Source organism: Myxine glutinosa, chromosome 4 (genome assembly GCF_964187855.1).
Source record: "Myxine glutinosa chromosome 4, kmMyxGlut1.1, whole genome shotgun sequence".
In the NCBI taxonomy this organism is placed as follows: domain Eukaryota; kingdom Metazoa; phylum Chordata; class Myxini; order Myxiniformes; family Myxinidae; genus Myxine; species Myxine glutinosa.
The window spans coordinates 149,326,145-149,343,567 of record NC_136264.1 but is presented as its reverse complement, the minus strand read 5'-3'; the positions used below and the strand labels follow the sequence as shown (position 1 = coordinate 149,343,567).

General features: G+C 47.6%; 1 protein-coding gene across 2 annotated transcripts in view; it reads right to left on the bottom strand.

Moving 5' to 3' along the window:
• Positions 1-371: 371 nt before the first annotated feature.
• Positions 372-17,423, bottom strand: part of LOC137425374 (plastin-3) — a 32,441-nt gene continuing 15,389 nt past the window's right edge. For both annotated transcript variants that reach the window (XM_068113755.2, XM_068113756.2), the window contains exons 6-16: positions 16,800-16,881; positions 11,575-11,740; positions 9,918-10,060; positions 9,697-9,792; positions 3,100-3,289; positions 2,914-2,998; positions 2,624-2,738; positions 2,373-2,503; positions 2,125-2,248; positions 1,683-1,807; positions 372-1,538 (exon numbers count right to left, since the gene is read on the bottom strand). In XM_068113755.2, the coding sequence (XP_067969856.1) occupies positions 1,400-1,538; positions 1,683-1,807; positions 2,125-2,248; positions 2,373-2,503; positions 2,624-2,738; positions 2,914-2,998; positions 3,100-3,289; positions 9,697-9,792; positions 9,918-10,060; positions 11,575-11,740; positions 16,800-16,881 (1,396 nt within the window). In that variant the 3' untranslated portion in view covers positions 372-1,399. The remainder of the gene's footprint in view (positions 1,539-1,682; positions 1,808-2,124; positions 2,249-2,372; positions 2,504-2,623; positions 2,739-2,913; positions 2,999-3,099; positions 3,290-9,696; positions 9,793-9,917; positions 10,061-11,574; positions 11,741-16,799; positions 16,882-17,423) is intronic.

Here is a 17,423-nt window from a genome sequence, read left to right as displayed (position 1 = left end):
GGCTCCTGCTCTATCCGTTTACCTTCAGTGGCGGAGGTAAGAAGACAGGATAACAATTTTGACAGTCAAGTAGTTTTCAATGTGCAGTTCTCTTCTTTCTTATGCAGCACATAACACCATTTACTAGGAGCACAGCTATTTGCTGATGTATTGCATTGCCCACTGTCGGTTGGAGTAGGAATTTGGAAATGTTGGTAAGCTTATTGGAAGGACAGTGAGATGGACATTCTCAAAACCGTATGACACTCGCTCACTCATTAATTTGCTGCAGTGTATATTTCATATTCAAATATAGATCCTAAAGTTAAAAAGTTTTCTTTGCTGTTCTCTCTTGCTCTTCTACAATCCAACTCATCATTAGTCGAGGTAAAAACGTTTTTAAAAGTTCCTTTATGACATCAATTGAACTTCATACTTTGAAATTATTTCATCGTCACATGCCTCATTCAACTATATCCAGCAAGTATTCCTTTTCTTTTCTTGTTAAACAGGAAGCAATTCAAGTACATTTTTAATGGGAAACTTTCAGGTACATAAAGAGCACATATACTATGAACAACATCAACCAGTGCTGGGCAAACGCCGCTGTTAGTTGTTACATTTAACTGTGGCTATCTCTAACGCTGTTGCAGTATGCAGGGGGTGGGCATAATTAAAGCTTGAGCATCACGTGGACCTTCGTTGACAGCATATTTGGTTATATATATATATAAAATGGGCATCATGTTTACTCAGATTGACATAAACAGTAATGTTATTCTTATACATTAACTATAACACAAAGTCTGCCAATAATGATATGTATATTTAATCCACCGGTGTTATTGGTTGTGCAATCCACTGTAGTTCTAGAATGCAAAACTCCAGAACCACGTTAGTACTACTACAACTACTACTACTACACAGTAGTATGGACACTTACAAATGTCCAGGAGAATTTCTTTCCCAGCTCTGTTACAGCCAGATTGGTAGTAAAGCAGACTGCATAGTAGCACCAAATTGAACCTGGAAACAAAATTCTGATCCATTTTCATGAAACAAAACGAAGACAAATCGGCTTTTAAACAGATGAAGACGTAAAACAGGATACCTCGTGACACCATTCAATACAGAAACGGTCTTTGACAGATCTTTCAACCAAAGGCACAATCTATAATCTGCAAAGATGAACAACTCGATGGAAAACGTAATTCAAAGCATCACTGACCTGCAACTCAGCATTTCACCTCAAATTCAAGTAGATGTTTAATTTATTTATTCAAGGTAAACAAAACATAATTGTCAGAAGAGTATAGCAATAAATATTTATTTGTATAACAGCAGATTATGTCATGGTTGGAGCAAAATCTCACAAATATATAGTCCAGGGTTCAAATCCAGGCACTCATATGGGTGCTTGTCATGGGCCGGCCCGTTTCAGACCCTTCGCCATCAAACAAGCAAATACAGTCATGACCATCTTCGGTTTCACTTCCACCAGGTCTTCCGGAAGGGCGTAGACACGTGCGCCAATCTTCCTTGCCATTGAAATTGCATACCTGCAGAACATGTGTGGTAATCGACTATTGGATTGCCCTCAACGCAAGGAAATTCAACATTATTTCAGAGGCATCTTGTTTCCTTTACAAATAGCATAGATCTAACAGTGGATGGAACATTGGAGATATGTGGTGGGTACATACTTGGCATTGTTAAGGCGATCCTCCGCAACAAGTTCTCCAGTACGGATGAGGTCATAACGAATAGAATTGGGCTGGATCACGTCAATCAAATCCAGTACAGCTGCACTGCTGGAGATAGTCTTATCCTGTATTAACAATTTCAAGATAAGGCAAGTATTGATGAATGGTCATGAAAACACTGCAAATTATTAATAAATAACAAATTTAAAATGCGATTTTTTTTATTTTGGAGAAAAAAAAACCAAATCAAGGGAGAATGTGATGGGAGAGTGAAAAGAGGATATGAATGTAGCATGAAGAGAAGAGGAAGAAGGCTTGGACAACATTGGAATAAGGAAGGGAAGTGGCATGTATGGAGCATTATTTGTGGAGCTGGAGCTTGGAAACATCTTTTATCATATATCCATATCTACTAAACAGATGGCCCCGAAAGCCACCAAACCTTGAAGCTGGTAATAGAGGTGGATTTCCCAGCCTGCAATAGTGTCTGGTTCACCCAGCTAACGATTGTTTCCTCCGTGACCTGCTGACCCTCTCCCAGCTCCTCCAACACCTTGATGGTGTACCTAGTGCGAGCATCAGAAAAGAGCAGAACAATGGACAAAAGCTCAAGTGCAACAACATAACAATGATCAAGTTAGAGACTGAGACAAAGTTGTTTTTTGTATGCCACTGTGCTGACAAATGTACTTCCGCATCAGTTGCCAGACAAGAGCGAGTGTCAGTGTGGGTTTCCCCTCTGCCAGGTCTTGCCCTCCGATGCCCACGAGAGAGAAGTTGCATTTTTTTCCCAGGTGCACTGCATAATTGCAATTCTCTAGCTGTAGGAAGGAAAAAGGATATGAAAGTGATGACGATAATGTCTAAGGTTAGGAATTTACAATTAGTATCTACAGGTGGAGAATGTCTAAATTAAAGTGAGCTACTGGTGTGGGAGGCACCTTCTTCATGTTTCCTCCAAGCTTAGGGTAGGGAGGCTTGTTAACTTTGCACCAGTCAACAGACACACCAATCCTCTCAAATAGTTGGATGATCACAAGTGCGTCGGTGAGGTCACTGCATCCCACCAGATGTTCGACAAAAGAGATTGTATGAGCAAGAGAGAGAGAAAGACGAGAAAGACTACAGAAGGTTAAAATCTGAAAAAGATGAGCAAATTTGTTGAGCAGACCTTAACTTTCTCTGCTTATGCCTTGCCCACTCTGAATACAAACAGGAAACCTACAAGCACCTGTACAAGTGATACACATGGGGATTGACACCAAGAGAATTCATCCAATTCCTGAATGTCTTTTCCTCAGCTGATCCCATGCCATCTGCATACAAGTACAAAGGGAACTGGCTGTTTAGTGATTGCCAAAGGAATTGGTCGACAATGGGTAATTAAAAAGATTTATGGATGAAAGCAGTCACTTACTCTCCATAATGCTCCAATCAACATTTTCATGATGGCCCAGAGCTGGATACTTGTTGAAAATGTTAGCAACAAACGCCAAATTGAGCTTGGCGTTACCACTGACTACATCTGCTGCCGTTACAAACTCACGGCAACAGAGATGGTCAGCCTGTTCCAGCATTCGTTCAGCACGAGACAGGTCATCTGTTTGCTGATAGAGAACCAGGAAAGTGTGTTAGTATTACATGCTGCACAATCTTCAACTAAACAAAATCAAAGTAATGAGAAGAGGTGTGTGTGTGTGGGAAGAAGGGGCATCTCTGAATGAGAAACAGGCAAGGATAGAGACAATCTTACTATAATTCACCAAATGTCCGTCTGTCTGTTTGAAGGTACCGTAAAAACTGCTGAACCGATCGCAAAGATATTTTGGGTGGGTAATCCTGGGATCTCCAGGAGTAAAATAGGCTATTTAGTTTTCCCAATTTCAGCTTTGGTCTCCAGCATTCTCAGGTTTGGACTCACGCATAACATTCGCGTTCGCATAACGTTCATTGTGACGATGTTCTCATTGTGACGATGTTGTGACGATGTATGTGTTCACGGTAGTGTTTGACGTGGCGGTGTGAACGTAATTTCGTAATGTTTTCGTTTCGTAATCCTTTAATGAACGTTTAATGCCCTTCGATGTCCGGGGCCGCACGCGCGCTACACTGGATGGGCCAGCGTGTACCTTGCCCTTTGCCGTCATGCTCGGGTAAACCACTGAGCCCCATCCGTAATGGGGACTGGGGCTTGAGACAGTGTCCCACGAACGAGGAATTCCGTGTAAGCGCGAGTCATCAGCTCGCGTTGATCAAGTCCCTGCCCTTTGTACACACCGCCCGTCGCCGCACAAACATCACAATGAAACACAATCACAATTCTAGTCAGGTTCACTATGTTCAGATTGTTAAGTTCGTTGGTTTTCTTTGGAGATTTGCAAAACTATACATTTCTGGAAAGTTTATTGTATAACTAATCGGAAAAGTGATGTTTTCATTTGCACGGAAGGTTCCATGGCGGCCATCTTGGATTTTCAAAATGGCCGCGCTAAAAATTGATATTTCTCAATAGCTCGGCTTCTAGAATACCTAGGGTCTTGACTAACAGCTAAACCTACATTTTCAGGGGCAAGGAATCCAATCGTACCAAGTAAAATGGCAAATACCCATCCCTAGACCAGTTACGGTCAGTTATGCCTTTTGTCCTACTATTTTTTCCATAGTTTGATATACATGTATCGTGTTTCCACTGTCCATTAGACCATTACACTTGTTACATCACTATTATGATGCCTGGTCCTATTATAAACTCCACACTAATCATAAGATGTGCAGTAATGTGATTGCAGTGATTGCACACTGCTGATGGGAAAGGAACCACTCATGGAACTATCACTGCAGTGTACCAGAAAGCTGATGTTCTGGGAGAGCAGATTGCACCACCTCTGATCATAGGTGAAGCACAGAGTCTATCAGTCACTCCATACCATGTGGACATGCTGCACTGTGACAAGCCAAAACCACAAGTAACCAAGAGGACAGAGGAGTTCATCATCAACAAGGTTGGAGTCTCAGGATCATATCAGCTGACACACCTGGGATGGCTGGTCCTATCAAGGATGCAAGACGGAGGACATTCGAGCAAGATTCCTGGCTGGGCAGGCTACAACTCGCTGCTATCTGTAGGCCAGTCGGTAACTCAGGCTGGAGCCTTACCACTACTCCCAGAGGTGGCACATGAGTGGTCAACACTACTGACTGTGATCATGCAAGCAAGTCAGCTGAGAAGACTGGCAGTTGGTGAGGATCATCCTACTGTCATTTCATTTGACATGGCTCTGTACGAGAAAGTGGTGCAGCTACTAGATGCCAGACCTGACTTGAAACGCACAGTTGTTCCCAGACTGGGTGAACTGCATGTCGTGATGGCTGCTCTGAGGGCTATCGGAACCTCCATGGAGAACTCAGGTATCGATGACGCCTGGATGGAGGGTGATGTCTATGGTTCTGCCACGACCAGGCAAATCCTGAAATGCACGCATTACAAGCGCGCTCTCCGTGCTCACATCTATTCATATGTAGCACTGTATGAGATGGCACTGGAGGAGTTCTTCAGAGACAATCCACAACTGAAAGACGTTTGTTTGGTTGCCACAGAAGAAGTAGAAACTGCCTGCCGTGAGGGGAACAAATCCATGAAGGCCGAATCAGTGAAACAAGCCAACTGCAACCTCCTTCAGGCCTTTACCACTGCTGATGTGGTGAAGACATTCCAGAACTGGGAGGAACAGAGATCTAAGAACGCCATGTTCAAATCCATGATGAACTACCTACACCGAGTCGAGACAATCCTGTTCTTCGTGGCAGCATCTCGGAATGGTGATCTGGTGCTGCATCTCGAAGCTGGAGAAGCACTGAGCAAGCTATTCTTTGCCTTCGACCGCATCAAGTACAAGCGGCTCTGGCCCCGCTACATCGCAGACATGTATGACCTGAGAACCAACCACCCAGACACCTGGAGGGAACCTGCAGCAGGCAACATATCAGTCACCAAGAACGAGATTCCCTTTGTATCGATTGGTGCAGACCACGCATGCGAACATATCAACAAACTGATGAAGGTTCGCTCTGGACTGATTGGCATCTCTAACAATGCCAATGCTAGACAGAGATTCTTCATGGCCACACCAGAACTATCATGCCTGTCGAGAGAATTCAAGGGTCAGTTTCATGTGGAAGCTGGGAAGGTCACAGAGCATCATGACCTGGGACCAAGTGCAGTCAAGAAGGACCATGATGCAATCGACAAAATCAAGGCTGCCATACTCAGTCATGGCAATCCATTTGCCACAGAAGGTGACCTGTTGCACAATCTGATCACACATGCCTACATCCCACAGGAGTATGTTCCATCAATCTTGAACATTGATGTCACTGGTCAGCAGCTCTATGAAGACTATGTGTCAGAGAGAATCAATGGGGACACCAGCCTCTGGGCACCAGTGAAAAAACACAACAACAAAATGTTCATGTCGGGGAACAGGAAAGCCACTGTGAAACTCCGAGACAAGACTGTAGATCTGAAAGAGACCAAGGATCTCTATGGACGGCTGATGGTCCTGGCCAGGTCAAACCGAGACATCGACCAGAAACATGCAATTGGGAACTATGAGTTCACTTTGACACCGAGAGCACTCTTCGCTCCAAATGGGGCAATGCTGCCATGTACTGACAAATCAAAGTTAATCCACCTCCTGGGGAAGTTGCCACAAGCAGAACCCCCCCCCCCCCCCCCCCCCATGATGATCAGCAGCCACTGCAAGCTGCAAGTGCTCTGCACCCAGATGCAGCAGATGCAGCAGATGTAGAAACCATGGACTTCACATCCAGTGAACCTCCTCATGCATGTCGGAAAATTGCAGTGGTGGACGGGATGGTGGTTGTGCAGAAGCTCACCAAGAAACCAGCCACCTTAGTGACAGTCAAAGATCTCAGTGACTGCTTCAATGGGAGACTGATGTCTCTAACCAGAGAATATGACGAGATTATTCTCGTGTTCGATACCTACAAGGCTGACTCCCTGAAGAGTACCACAAGGGAGAAAAGGAGGCAAGGAAAGGATCCAATCAAATATCAGGTCAGAGATGACACCAACATCAAACACATTCCAATGAGCCGGTTCCTTTCCCATGACAAAACAAAGGCTGATCTGACTGAGTACCTGGCAGCAAAAACCCTTGAGTGCAACATAGACTCGTCAAAGCTGGTCATCACATCTGCTTCAGGACGCACTAGGAGCAACAGCGAGCTCCTCTTTCAGGACAACAATCACGAAGAAGCAGACACTGATGATCCAACAGGCAGTGCTGGCATCACATCGGAACCCACGTGATGCAGAGTTGATGTTCTTCTCTCCAGACACAGACGTACTAGTGCTGGTCATAGCAAATTATGACCTCTTGCTGAGAAACATCAATTTCGATGACATCTGGAGTTGTCCAAGTAGAGCTAATATGGACAGCTCTAGGTCCCAAAAGAGCGAAGGCTTTGCCCGCCTTCCATGCATTCACGGGGGCAGACAATACTGGGAGATTCTCTAGAATAGGCAAGGCAACATGGCTGCAAGTCTACATCAAATGTCATCAAGATGTCATCAAGGCTCTGCAGATGCTAGAAGATGCCACTGAGGTGACTGAAGATATGCTCTCTACATTATCTACATTTGTATGTGCTGCATACTCACCAAAGGGCATTCACATCGAGACGATCCCAGAGCTACGATGGCATCTCTTCTGTAAGCACATGGCAGAAAGTGACAAACTTCCTCCTACCCTTGGGGCTCTCAAGCAGCACATCCTCAGAGTCCACATCCAGGCCAGAGTATGGGGTCAGGCAAGTATCCCTGAGCAGGAGTTCCTGGATCCACTGAAAAGTGGCTTCTACAAGGACACAGATGGTCAGGTCAAGCCCACCACAACTGAGGTCCTCCCAGCCCCCAAGGCCATCATCGAGATGGTTAGATGTCAATGCAAGGCAGACTGTTCATCTTCCAGATGTTCTTGCAGATCAAAGAACTTAACATGCACAGACCTTTGTCAGTGCAGCACCCAGTGCCAGAACGATGAGGACTCCCACGATGTGATGTTGTCTGATGAGAGTGATGACGATGTGTAAACGTGTTTATTGTCAGAGACGCTGTAATCGATTAGTCCCTATATAAATACTTGATCTGATGTGTTCTCCTACGCCATGATATTCAAGCTGATTTTTAGCTGAAGTCCAGGTACATAATAGCATCCAAGAGGTTGCCCTAAAATTAATGCTTGAGGTTACCTATCTATCTATAATTCCAGTAATCTCTGTGTGTTTGTTTGTACGTTTGTACGTTTGTACGTTTGTACGTTTGTTTGTTTGTTTGTCTGTGACCGCTGTTTCTCGACAACCACGGGTCCGATATACTTTTAACTTGCCAGGTATATTGCTGGGGACCCGAGGATGTGCCTTTTCAAGGTTTCATATTAATCGGACAATTACTTACCGAGCTATGTCCAAAAAACGATTCAACCAATCAGAGAGCAGCGAACTATCGCGTGTGCCGAACGTGGCGGACACACTCTGCCTCGGATGGCACATTTGAGAGCGTATTCATTTATTTCACGTTTGCAAACTATGTTGGCGCTATGTTGGCGTTAAACTATGTTTTAAAACTAATAAAAACCATTTCATGTAAATAGAGGGGGGAGGGATTGTCACTGTACTCGCACGAGCAGATGGCGGAAGTGCCTGACCGCCAAGTGAAGTCCGAGCAACTCGCGGTCGAAGGTACTGTAACGGCGTTCGGGCGGGCGAAGCTGCCGGCTAAAGAACGCCAGCGGTTGCCAAGCTCCGTTTTAAAACTAATTAAAACCCCGGGGGGATTGTCACTGTACTCGCAAGCCGTTCGCCGTTCGCTTTGGCGTTGCGAATGGACCAAAACATTTCATGGACGAAACCATTTCATGTAAAGCGTTCGCCGTTCGCTTTGGCGTTGCGAATGGACCAAAACATTTCATGGACCAAACCATTTCATGTAAATAGAGGGGGGGATATAATTTTAGATATAGATATAGTACGGGCATGCCCTAGTTCCTGAAATTCACAACTCTCCATGCAGGTTATCTTCTTTGTACTACAGAATAAAACATTCGTCAACATAATATTTGGCTCTGATTATTTTAGCTTATTTTACTTGGTACGATTGGATTCCTTGCCCCAGAAAATGTAGGTTTAGCTGTTAAAATCAAGACCCTAGGTCATCTAGAAGCCAAGATATTGAGAAATATCAATTTTTAGCGTGGCCATTTTGAAAATCCAAGATGGCCGCCATGGAACCTTCCATGCAAATGAAAACATCACTTTTCCGATTGGTTATACTATAAAGTTTCCAAAAAAGTATAGTTTTGCAAATCTCCAAGAAAAACCAACGAAAATACACAGTGAACCTGACTATTCACATATTCGTGCAATTCGAGAAAAATAACTTTTATCAGCAATGTCATCTATCCTGAAGTTCTAAGCTGAAGAAGAGGTACAAAATCATTCAATTCTTTTCCCTAAAGAAAAGCGTACAGTTGATATCACGATTTGAAACACGATGGAATAATATTTACTGACATGAACAGTGATGTGGCTTTTATTGAAATTCTAAAGATACTGTTTTGATTTTGATGATTTACATGTGATATGATTTGACAGATGTTTATATGAATCGTTTAAAATAAAAAATTTCTGCCTTCAATTTCTGATATTTTGCCTTTTCATTGCGGCTTCCCAATTGAAGCCCCGCCTGTAGGGCGGGTACCATTGCTAGTATTTAATAATAATAAATCTTTATTGTCCCATATTCAGGGAAATTATTATTTGGTGACACCGTAAGTTGACCATCATTAAAACATAAAACACAAAGGGAATAGGAAAACGAAATAAAAAGATATAAAATATAAAATAAATATAAAATAATATAAAATATGGAAGAATTTAGGAGGATTTGCTTCCACAAAACAACTAAGACAAGAGAGTTAAGGCAATGGCTCACATGAAATCCTGTGAAATCAATCTCCACACGTGGTTCTGTTACATCCGAGCCATCAGGTGCCACCTGCTTGAGCAGGTGGAAGTATGCTCGAGAGTCCTAGATGGATGAAGAATTACAGGAAGTTTAAGAATGAGTGAAAGAAAGCTTAAAGGAGGCAAAGGCAACAACAACAAAAGAATGGAACATCGATGAAGAATACGGCGATAGGAAGCAACCACCACCTGGACATCTGAGGAAAGGTTGGAGATTGGACTCCAGCCTGCATTCTCCAGGTGGTGGTTAACCCACCGCAGCAGTAGCTCTTCTGGAGAGAGCTTCATGAGTTCTTCAACTTCCTCCTGTCCATGAAGCAGGCTCAATAATGCTGGAGGGGTATGGCAAGAAAATACAAAATTTTAACTCCCCCAAAATGGCAAAAAAGGAAGGAGAATACAATGCAAATTGGTAGAGCGCACAACTCCGCCAGCCTGCACAATTTACGTTTTGTATCCCACTGTCGGGCCAGATATGGATCCAGTTCTTCACCAAAATCGAATAAATTCGGCCTTGTTACACACCCAACTTGTCCACTAAGTTCCGTCCAAATACTTCCATAATTTTTTTTAATATTGTGCTATATATCAGGTTTGGCTGTATCTCTCGATACTAGAATCTATAATATAAAAAGAGCTCGGTCTCGGAGTGAATGCGTCCGTCCACAATGGTCCTATAGGGGATTTATACGTCACAAGTATGCTCGCCATCAATTCTGATCATCTTTTTTTTTTTTAGATATCGTGCTATATATAGTTTTTGGCCCTATCTCTCTATGGTGAAGGATCACCTTAAATAAATCTAGTATCCGGATCCTGATATTCACCAAAATCAAATCACTTCATCCTTGTCACATACCCGACCTGTCTACCAAGTTTTGTCTGAATACGTTCATAACCTTTTGAGATATTGTTCTATACTGTATATCATTTTTGGCACTCTTAATGGTCAAGAATGACTTAAAATTCTAGTATCCGGATCTAGATATTCACCAATATCTAATCAATTTGTCGTCACACACCCAACATGTCCACCAAGTTTGTCTAAGTCTGTCCATAACTTTTTGAGATATCCTGCTCACAAACAAAGACAGAAAGAGAAACAGGGATGAAAACATAACCTCCGTCCACCTTCGGTGGTGGAGGTAAAAATTAGGGAATCCATGGTTCGTTACTCAATATTTCCTTCAATTACTTCCAAGTTTTGACAAAGATCATTGTGCAATTAAACATTTATAAACTCGTTGAAGAGTCAATATTCTGGGGAAAATGGCAATTCATTGCAGTATAGAAGGAAATAAGAGGATGACAGCAAAAATGATGGATAGATGATTTGAGAGGCCATTCTTCTTATTCTTTACAGAAGTGAGGCTAATGGAAGAGTAAGATAGGACTGATAGTGGGACAAAAATCAAGGGAATGAACGAACAGAGGGAAAAAAAAAAAAAAAAAAAAAAAAAAAAAGGAGTGGAGGAACCACTGAAATTAGCAAGTAAAATGTTGGAGTTAGGAAAGGTCAATTAGGGTAATACAGATCATGGGTCACAATTGGTGATGACGAGAGGCCGGACTCTGCTTGCTTGGTCATGAAAGGAAGAGCGAGACAGAAGATCCTCTGGATGGTGGTTCCATAGATGGAAGAAGCGAAGATAAAAGCCGAGGCAAAAAAGGAACAATACCTGATGTTGGAAGACCCATCAGAGATCGAGGACACTGGAGGTGCTTCATTCACACCAGTCGTAGCTAACAAGTCATAGCTAACAAGTCAATTGACAGGACACAAGAAAAATAAAATTCTGTGAAAAAAAAATATCCTCCAAAGCTTCCCACATCGATAAATCCTCACCATCATTGCGAGAAATCTCCACGTCTGCGAGCAGGCCGATCTTTATGGCCTGCCACAGAAGTCCCAGAACGAGGTGTGGTCGGCCCTCTCGAAGGTCTCCTGCACCAATATTCACGACATGGCAACCAATGGCTGATGCGGAGTTCAGCGCCAGGTTCAGGTTTTCCTGCATTGAACACAAACCATTAGGGATGGTATGAACGGAGACTAGTCTTGACCATCAAGAATAGGGATTCTCCTCCCCATTCCTGTTGGCACTGCATTAGAATAGTAGTTTTAGTCAAAGAAATGTGATTCGGTCGAGGATCAAACCCAGGAATGTACATCTGGAGAGCTGCTCATAATAAAGTTATCTTATCAATAACTTTTTTGTTGTTTGTGCTCGTTTGCATCCTTTACATCTTGAATTACTATATCTTCTTATCAAAATGCTGAAATGTTACAAAACCCAAGTACAGTCAAGGCTAGCACTACCATTGAAATATCCATTTTGAAATATCCATGCTTTCACATTTTGTTGTTACAGCATGAATCAAGGATGGATTAAACCAATAATTTTCTGTCACTGATCTACACATAAATATCCAATAATGTCAAAGTGGAAATTCTTTTATTTATTTTATTTTATTTTTTTAATTTTGTTTACAAAATAATTAAAAATGAAAAGCCAAAATGTCTTGAGTCAGAGTATTCAACCCCTTTACTATAACACTCCAAATCGAGCTCAGGTGCATCTGAAGGCACTGTATGTGGCAGTTAGCCCTTGTGCTTCCATTGCATGGATTCCAATTTGGTTCAGGATCCCAGTGGTGAAGCCACGTTTCCTCACAAATTACCAGATGAGTGATAAAGTAGGCTGGGTGCCAACCGTTGCTATCAATCATGAATGCTAAAGTTTTGGCAGACCCATCTTGCTGAGAGATTAGACAGCCCCAAGTATTCATTGATGGTATAAACCAGACTCGGTGGCATCATGGTTGCAGCATCCACTCTGAGTCTGGAAGGTCGGCATTTTAAACCCCAGTTGAGTCATACCAAAGACTTTAAATGGTGTGTGCTGCTTCTTTGCTCGACACTCAGCATTTAAAGGATAGACATAGACCACAGAAAAGAAACTCATAGGTTGGCATCCATGGGGAGGAGGAAATTCCTCTGATTGTGGAGAGAAAAGCAATGTCATAAAGATGACGTTAAAGCGCGACGTTACGCGCGCTGCTTGCGAGCAAGGAGGAAGCGGACAAGCGGTAACTTATAAGCGTCTTTATTTCAGGAGCTCACTGTAACACTGGCGCGCTCCGGGCTGCGCGCCCGGTGTATATCATGAGGCCACGCCTACCCCTCGGGCGTGGCCACCGCCCACTTGGTGCGCGGAATGATGTCACCACGCCAGTGGGCTTTTGTGTCCGCCACACGCGCCCCCCCCAGAATTCCCGCGCACCTGGAGGGCCAGTTTGCGGGGCAGACGAATGACCCGGCCGAAGCGCCCCCTGGCGATCGGCGGCGTCCGGGGTGCAGGGATGCCAGGTGGGATGCCCCTGGCTGCCCCTGGGATGGGTGCAGGACCGGGGGGCAGCGTGGCGGCGGGGCTGGGCGGTGCCGGGTTCCGCCGGCAGGGGGGCGGCCCCGACGTGGGGGTCGGGCCACTGGCGGTGGATGGTCCACGTCGGTGGGCCGGCTTGAGGCGGTCTACCGAAACGCGGTCAGGAGTACCGCCGATGTCCAGGGTGAAGTGCTTCGCCCCGGTCTCCAGCACGCGGAAAGGCCCGTCGTACGGGGGCCGCAGTGGTGTCCGGTGGGCATCGTGGCGGACGAAGACGTACTCCGCCGTGCGAAGCTCCGGGGCGACGTGCGTCGGTGGGTGCCCGTGGCATGCCGTTGGCACCGGGGCGAACCTCTGGGCGGTCTCTTGCAGAGCGGAGCGCTGCTGTGCCGCGGACCATGGTGCAGTGGAGTCGGGGAGGAACTCGCCCGGCACCCGCAGCGGTTGCCCGAAGACCAACTCCGCCGCGGATGCGCGCAGGTCCTCCTTGGGCGCCGTCCGGAGGCCCAGCAGGACCCAGGGGAGCCTGTCGACCCAGCCGCCGTCGCGGAGGGTGGCCCGGAGCGCGGCCTTAAATGAGCGGTGAAATCGCTCACACAGGCCGTTAGCCTGGGGGTGGTAGACCGTGGTTCGGTGCAGCCGGACCCCGAGCCCCTGCGCGACCGCCCCCCAGAGCTCCAAGATGAACTGGGGGCCGCGGTCGGACGAGATGTCTGAGGGGGCGCCGAACCGGGCGACCCAGGTGGCGATGAAAGCCTGCGCGACATCGGCCGCCGTTGTCGACGCCAAGGGCACGGCCTCCGTCCACCGGGTGGTGCGGTCCACCATGGTGAGGACGTAGGTGAAACCCCGCGAGGGGGACAGAGGTCCCACCAGGTCCACGTGGACGTGGTCAAACCGGCGTTCCGGCACCGTGAACGGGGCCAACGGGGCCTGGGTGTGCCGGTGCACCTTGGCGCGCTGGCACGTGAGGCACGTCCTGGCCCAGCCGCGGACGGCCTTCCGGAGGCCATGCCAGACGAACTTGTCGGCGATCAGCCTTTGGGAGGCCCTCGCGCCCAGGTGGGACAGGCCGTGGATGGCATCAAACACCTGGCGCTGCCAGCCCGCGGGCACGATGGGGCGAGGACGCCCGAGGGAGACGTCGCACAAGAGGGCCGCGCCCGCGCCGTCGAACGCCACCTCGGTGACGCGGAGGCCCGTGACGGCGGTCCGCAAGGCCTGGACGTCGGGGTCAGCGGCCTGGTCCGCTGCCATCCGGGCATAGTTGATGCCGAGGTGGACTGCGTGGGCGACGGCCCGGGAAAGGCAATCCGCCACCGGGTTGTCCTTCCCCGTGACGTGCTGGATGTCCGTCGTGTACTCGGACACGGCCGAGAGGTGACGCTGCTGCCGGGCCGACCACGGCTCGGTGACCTTGCCCATCGCGAAGATCAGCGGCTTGTGGTCGACGAAGGCAGTGAACGCCCGGCCGTCGAGCAGATGGCGGAAGTGCCTGACCGCCAAGTGAAGTCCGAGCAACTCGCGGTCGAAGGTACTGTAACGGCGTTCGGGCGGGCGAAGCTGCCGGCTAAAGAACGCCAGCGGTTGCCAAGCTCCACGCACCCATTGCTCGTGCACCGCGCCCACCGCGTAGTCCGAGGCATCGGTGGTGAGGGTGATCGGTGCATCGGGCGCCGGGTGCGCGAGCATGGTGGCGTTAGCCAAGGCGAGCTTCGCGCCCGTGAACGCCGTGTCCATCTGCTCGGTCCAGGTAACGTCGCCTTTGCCCGGCTTACCTCGGAGAGCTTCGTGCAGGGGGCGCAGGAGCTGGGCGATACGGGGCAGGAACCGATGGTAAAAGTTCACCATGCCCAGGAACTCCTGCAGCCCTCTGATCGTGCGGGGGCGCGGAAACCCCTTCACCGCCTCCACCTTGGCCGGCAGGGGGACGGCTCCGTGCCTGGTTACACGGTGCCCCAGAAAATCGATTATGGTGGCGCCGAACTGGCACTTTGCGGGATTCACAATCAGGCCATGCTGGCCCAGGCGTTTGAAGAGCGTGCGGAGGTGGCGTAGGTGCTCTTCGCGGGACGCGCTGGCGACGAGGATATCGTCCAGGTAGACGTAGACAAAATCCAAGTCACGCAGGACGCTGTCCATCAGTCGCTGGAACGCCTGAGCTGCATTCTTCAGACCGAAGGGCATGCGCAGGAACTCGAAGAGTCCGAATGGCGTGATGACCGCCGTCTTTGGGACGTCCTCCGGCCTGACGGGGACCTGATGGTAGCCGCGTATGAGGTCCACCTTCGAGAAGAAGGACATGCCCGCCAAACGGGCAGAAAAGTCCTGAATGTGGGGGACGGGGTAGCGGTCGGGAGTCGTGGCGTCATTGAGACGGCGATAGTCCCTGCACGGTCGCCATCCCCCGCCGGGCTTCGGCACGATGTGCAGCGGCGACGCCCAAGCGCTCTCTGAGCGCCGAACGATGCCGAGTCGCTCCAGGGTAGCGAACCCCGCTTTTGCCACCGCCAGCTTCGTCGGCTCGAGGCAGCGTGCCCGGGCGTAGACCGGTGGCCCGACGGTGGGGATGTGATGGGCCACCCCGTGCTTGACGGCCCCCGCCGAGAAGGTGGGCCGCGTGAGGGCCGGGAAGCCGGCGAGGAGGCGGGTGAATGCGTCCGCTGCCGGAAGCGTACAGACCAACGTGGCCGGAACCGAACCGTTCGGCAAGCCGCTTGGCAAGCCGCTCGTTGAGCTGGGCAACGCACAAGCGAGCGAGCTGAACGTCTCGGCCTGGACAAGACGTCTGCGCTTGTCGACCAGGAGCCCATTAGCGCACAGGAAGTCCGCGCCAAGCAGTGCCATGGGCACGTCGGCGGTGACGAACGTCCATCGGAAAACCTGCCCTCCGAACCGAACCCACTTGGTGCGCGGAATGTCACCACGCCAGTGGGCTTTTGTGTCCGCCACAACGTCACTGGTACCCAGAGTGCTCTGGGAAGTTCCATCACATCCTCCAATCTCAGCGACTGTGTTTGTGTGAAAGTCATGTCTGGTATCGTCTCATGTTATCTGTCTGCATGTGTGTGTGCTTTGTCACAGCTCCTCCACAAGCCTTAGAGCCTGTTTAAAGATAAAACGCTGCCTTGAGAAATTACAAGTTCCTTGGACAATTTGGTGACCTTAATGCGCTGATTAATCCATGATTAATGCCTCGACGTGGCAAGAGTTCGTGGGTCGGTCCAATATGCCAGTAATCGTGATGTGGATTCGTCTTAAAGGGACTCACGTCTACAATTAAAGTCAGCCACCAATTTGGCTACTGTAGAGTAAGAGCGCTCAACCTCGACATCTATATGCGACCACACTGAGGTTTAGGACTTCCTTGGAGATGGCACCTTATTTCGTGGTTTTAGTAAGATCCACAACTGCATGAATGAGGAAACAGATTGTACTCTGGAAACACCAATGTCAGATTAATGACAAAATTTAGTCAGATAAGGAAATGACATGGATGAGACTGAACTTTCTCTACGCTGCGTTGTACATCATGTGTACAGTACAAAACGTCACACAAGAAGTTGTGACAGAAAAGTGTTAACAGTGACTCGATTGTTCCATTGGAAGTTCACCCTATCCCAACCCCCCAAACTTCTCCAACATTTGCACACAATTAATGGCTGGACCAAAATTCATGACACACCTGCATAGTAAATGGTGTGAGCTTCTTCTTGTTTATGGCCCGTTCGTCAATGGTGTCTGGTTGTGAAAGATTAATCACCTTGCTGCAACAGTACAAGTGAAATTACAGACAGGATTATATTGCAGATAGAGGCAAAGGCACCGATATGGAACTTGATGAGAATTCACACCAACATGACATTCACAACATGCTCAATGAGAGTCGACTTACTAGATTATACAAGCAAACAGAGTCCGTATCAATTGCCATCTCTGTCCAGAGGCAGGAATGTATTTTTCTTGCGAAATTATGTTAGATCGTCAACTTATAAAAGTGCAAGCCGATAGTAGGGTCAACTATATGGCTTCTTCAAAATAGCATGCTGAAGCAGCATCAGCACAAGAGTTTCATGCCAAGTCTTGCTCAAACCGAGATCCCTCCTCATTGGCCAGCACACGACCCATTCAAGTATTGCTTCCATAACTTTCCAGCCAAAGTGCCATGTGAAGCAAACAGGCAGGTGACTAAAAACAAAACAAAATATGACAGTCCATTTCCATACCCAGTCGCACCTACCTGCTCTGCGACTGGTGTCATTTTCACCTGAAGGTGGCGAAGTTTCTAGCAAACCCCCAATTCTGATTC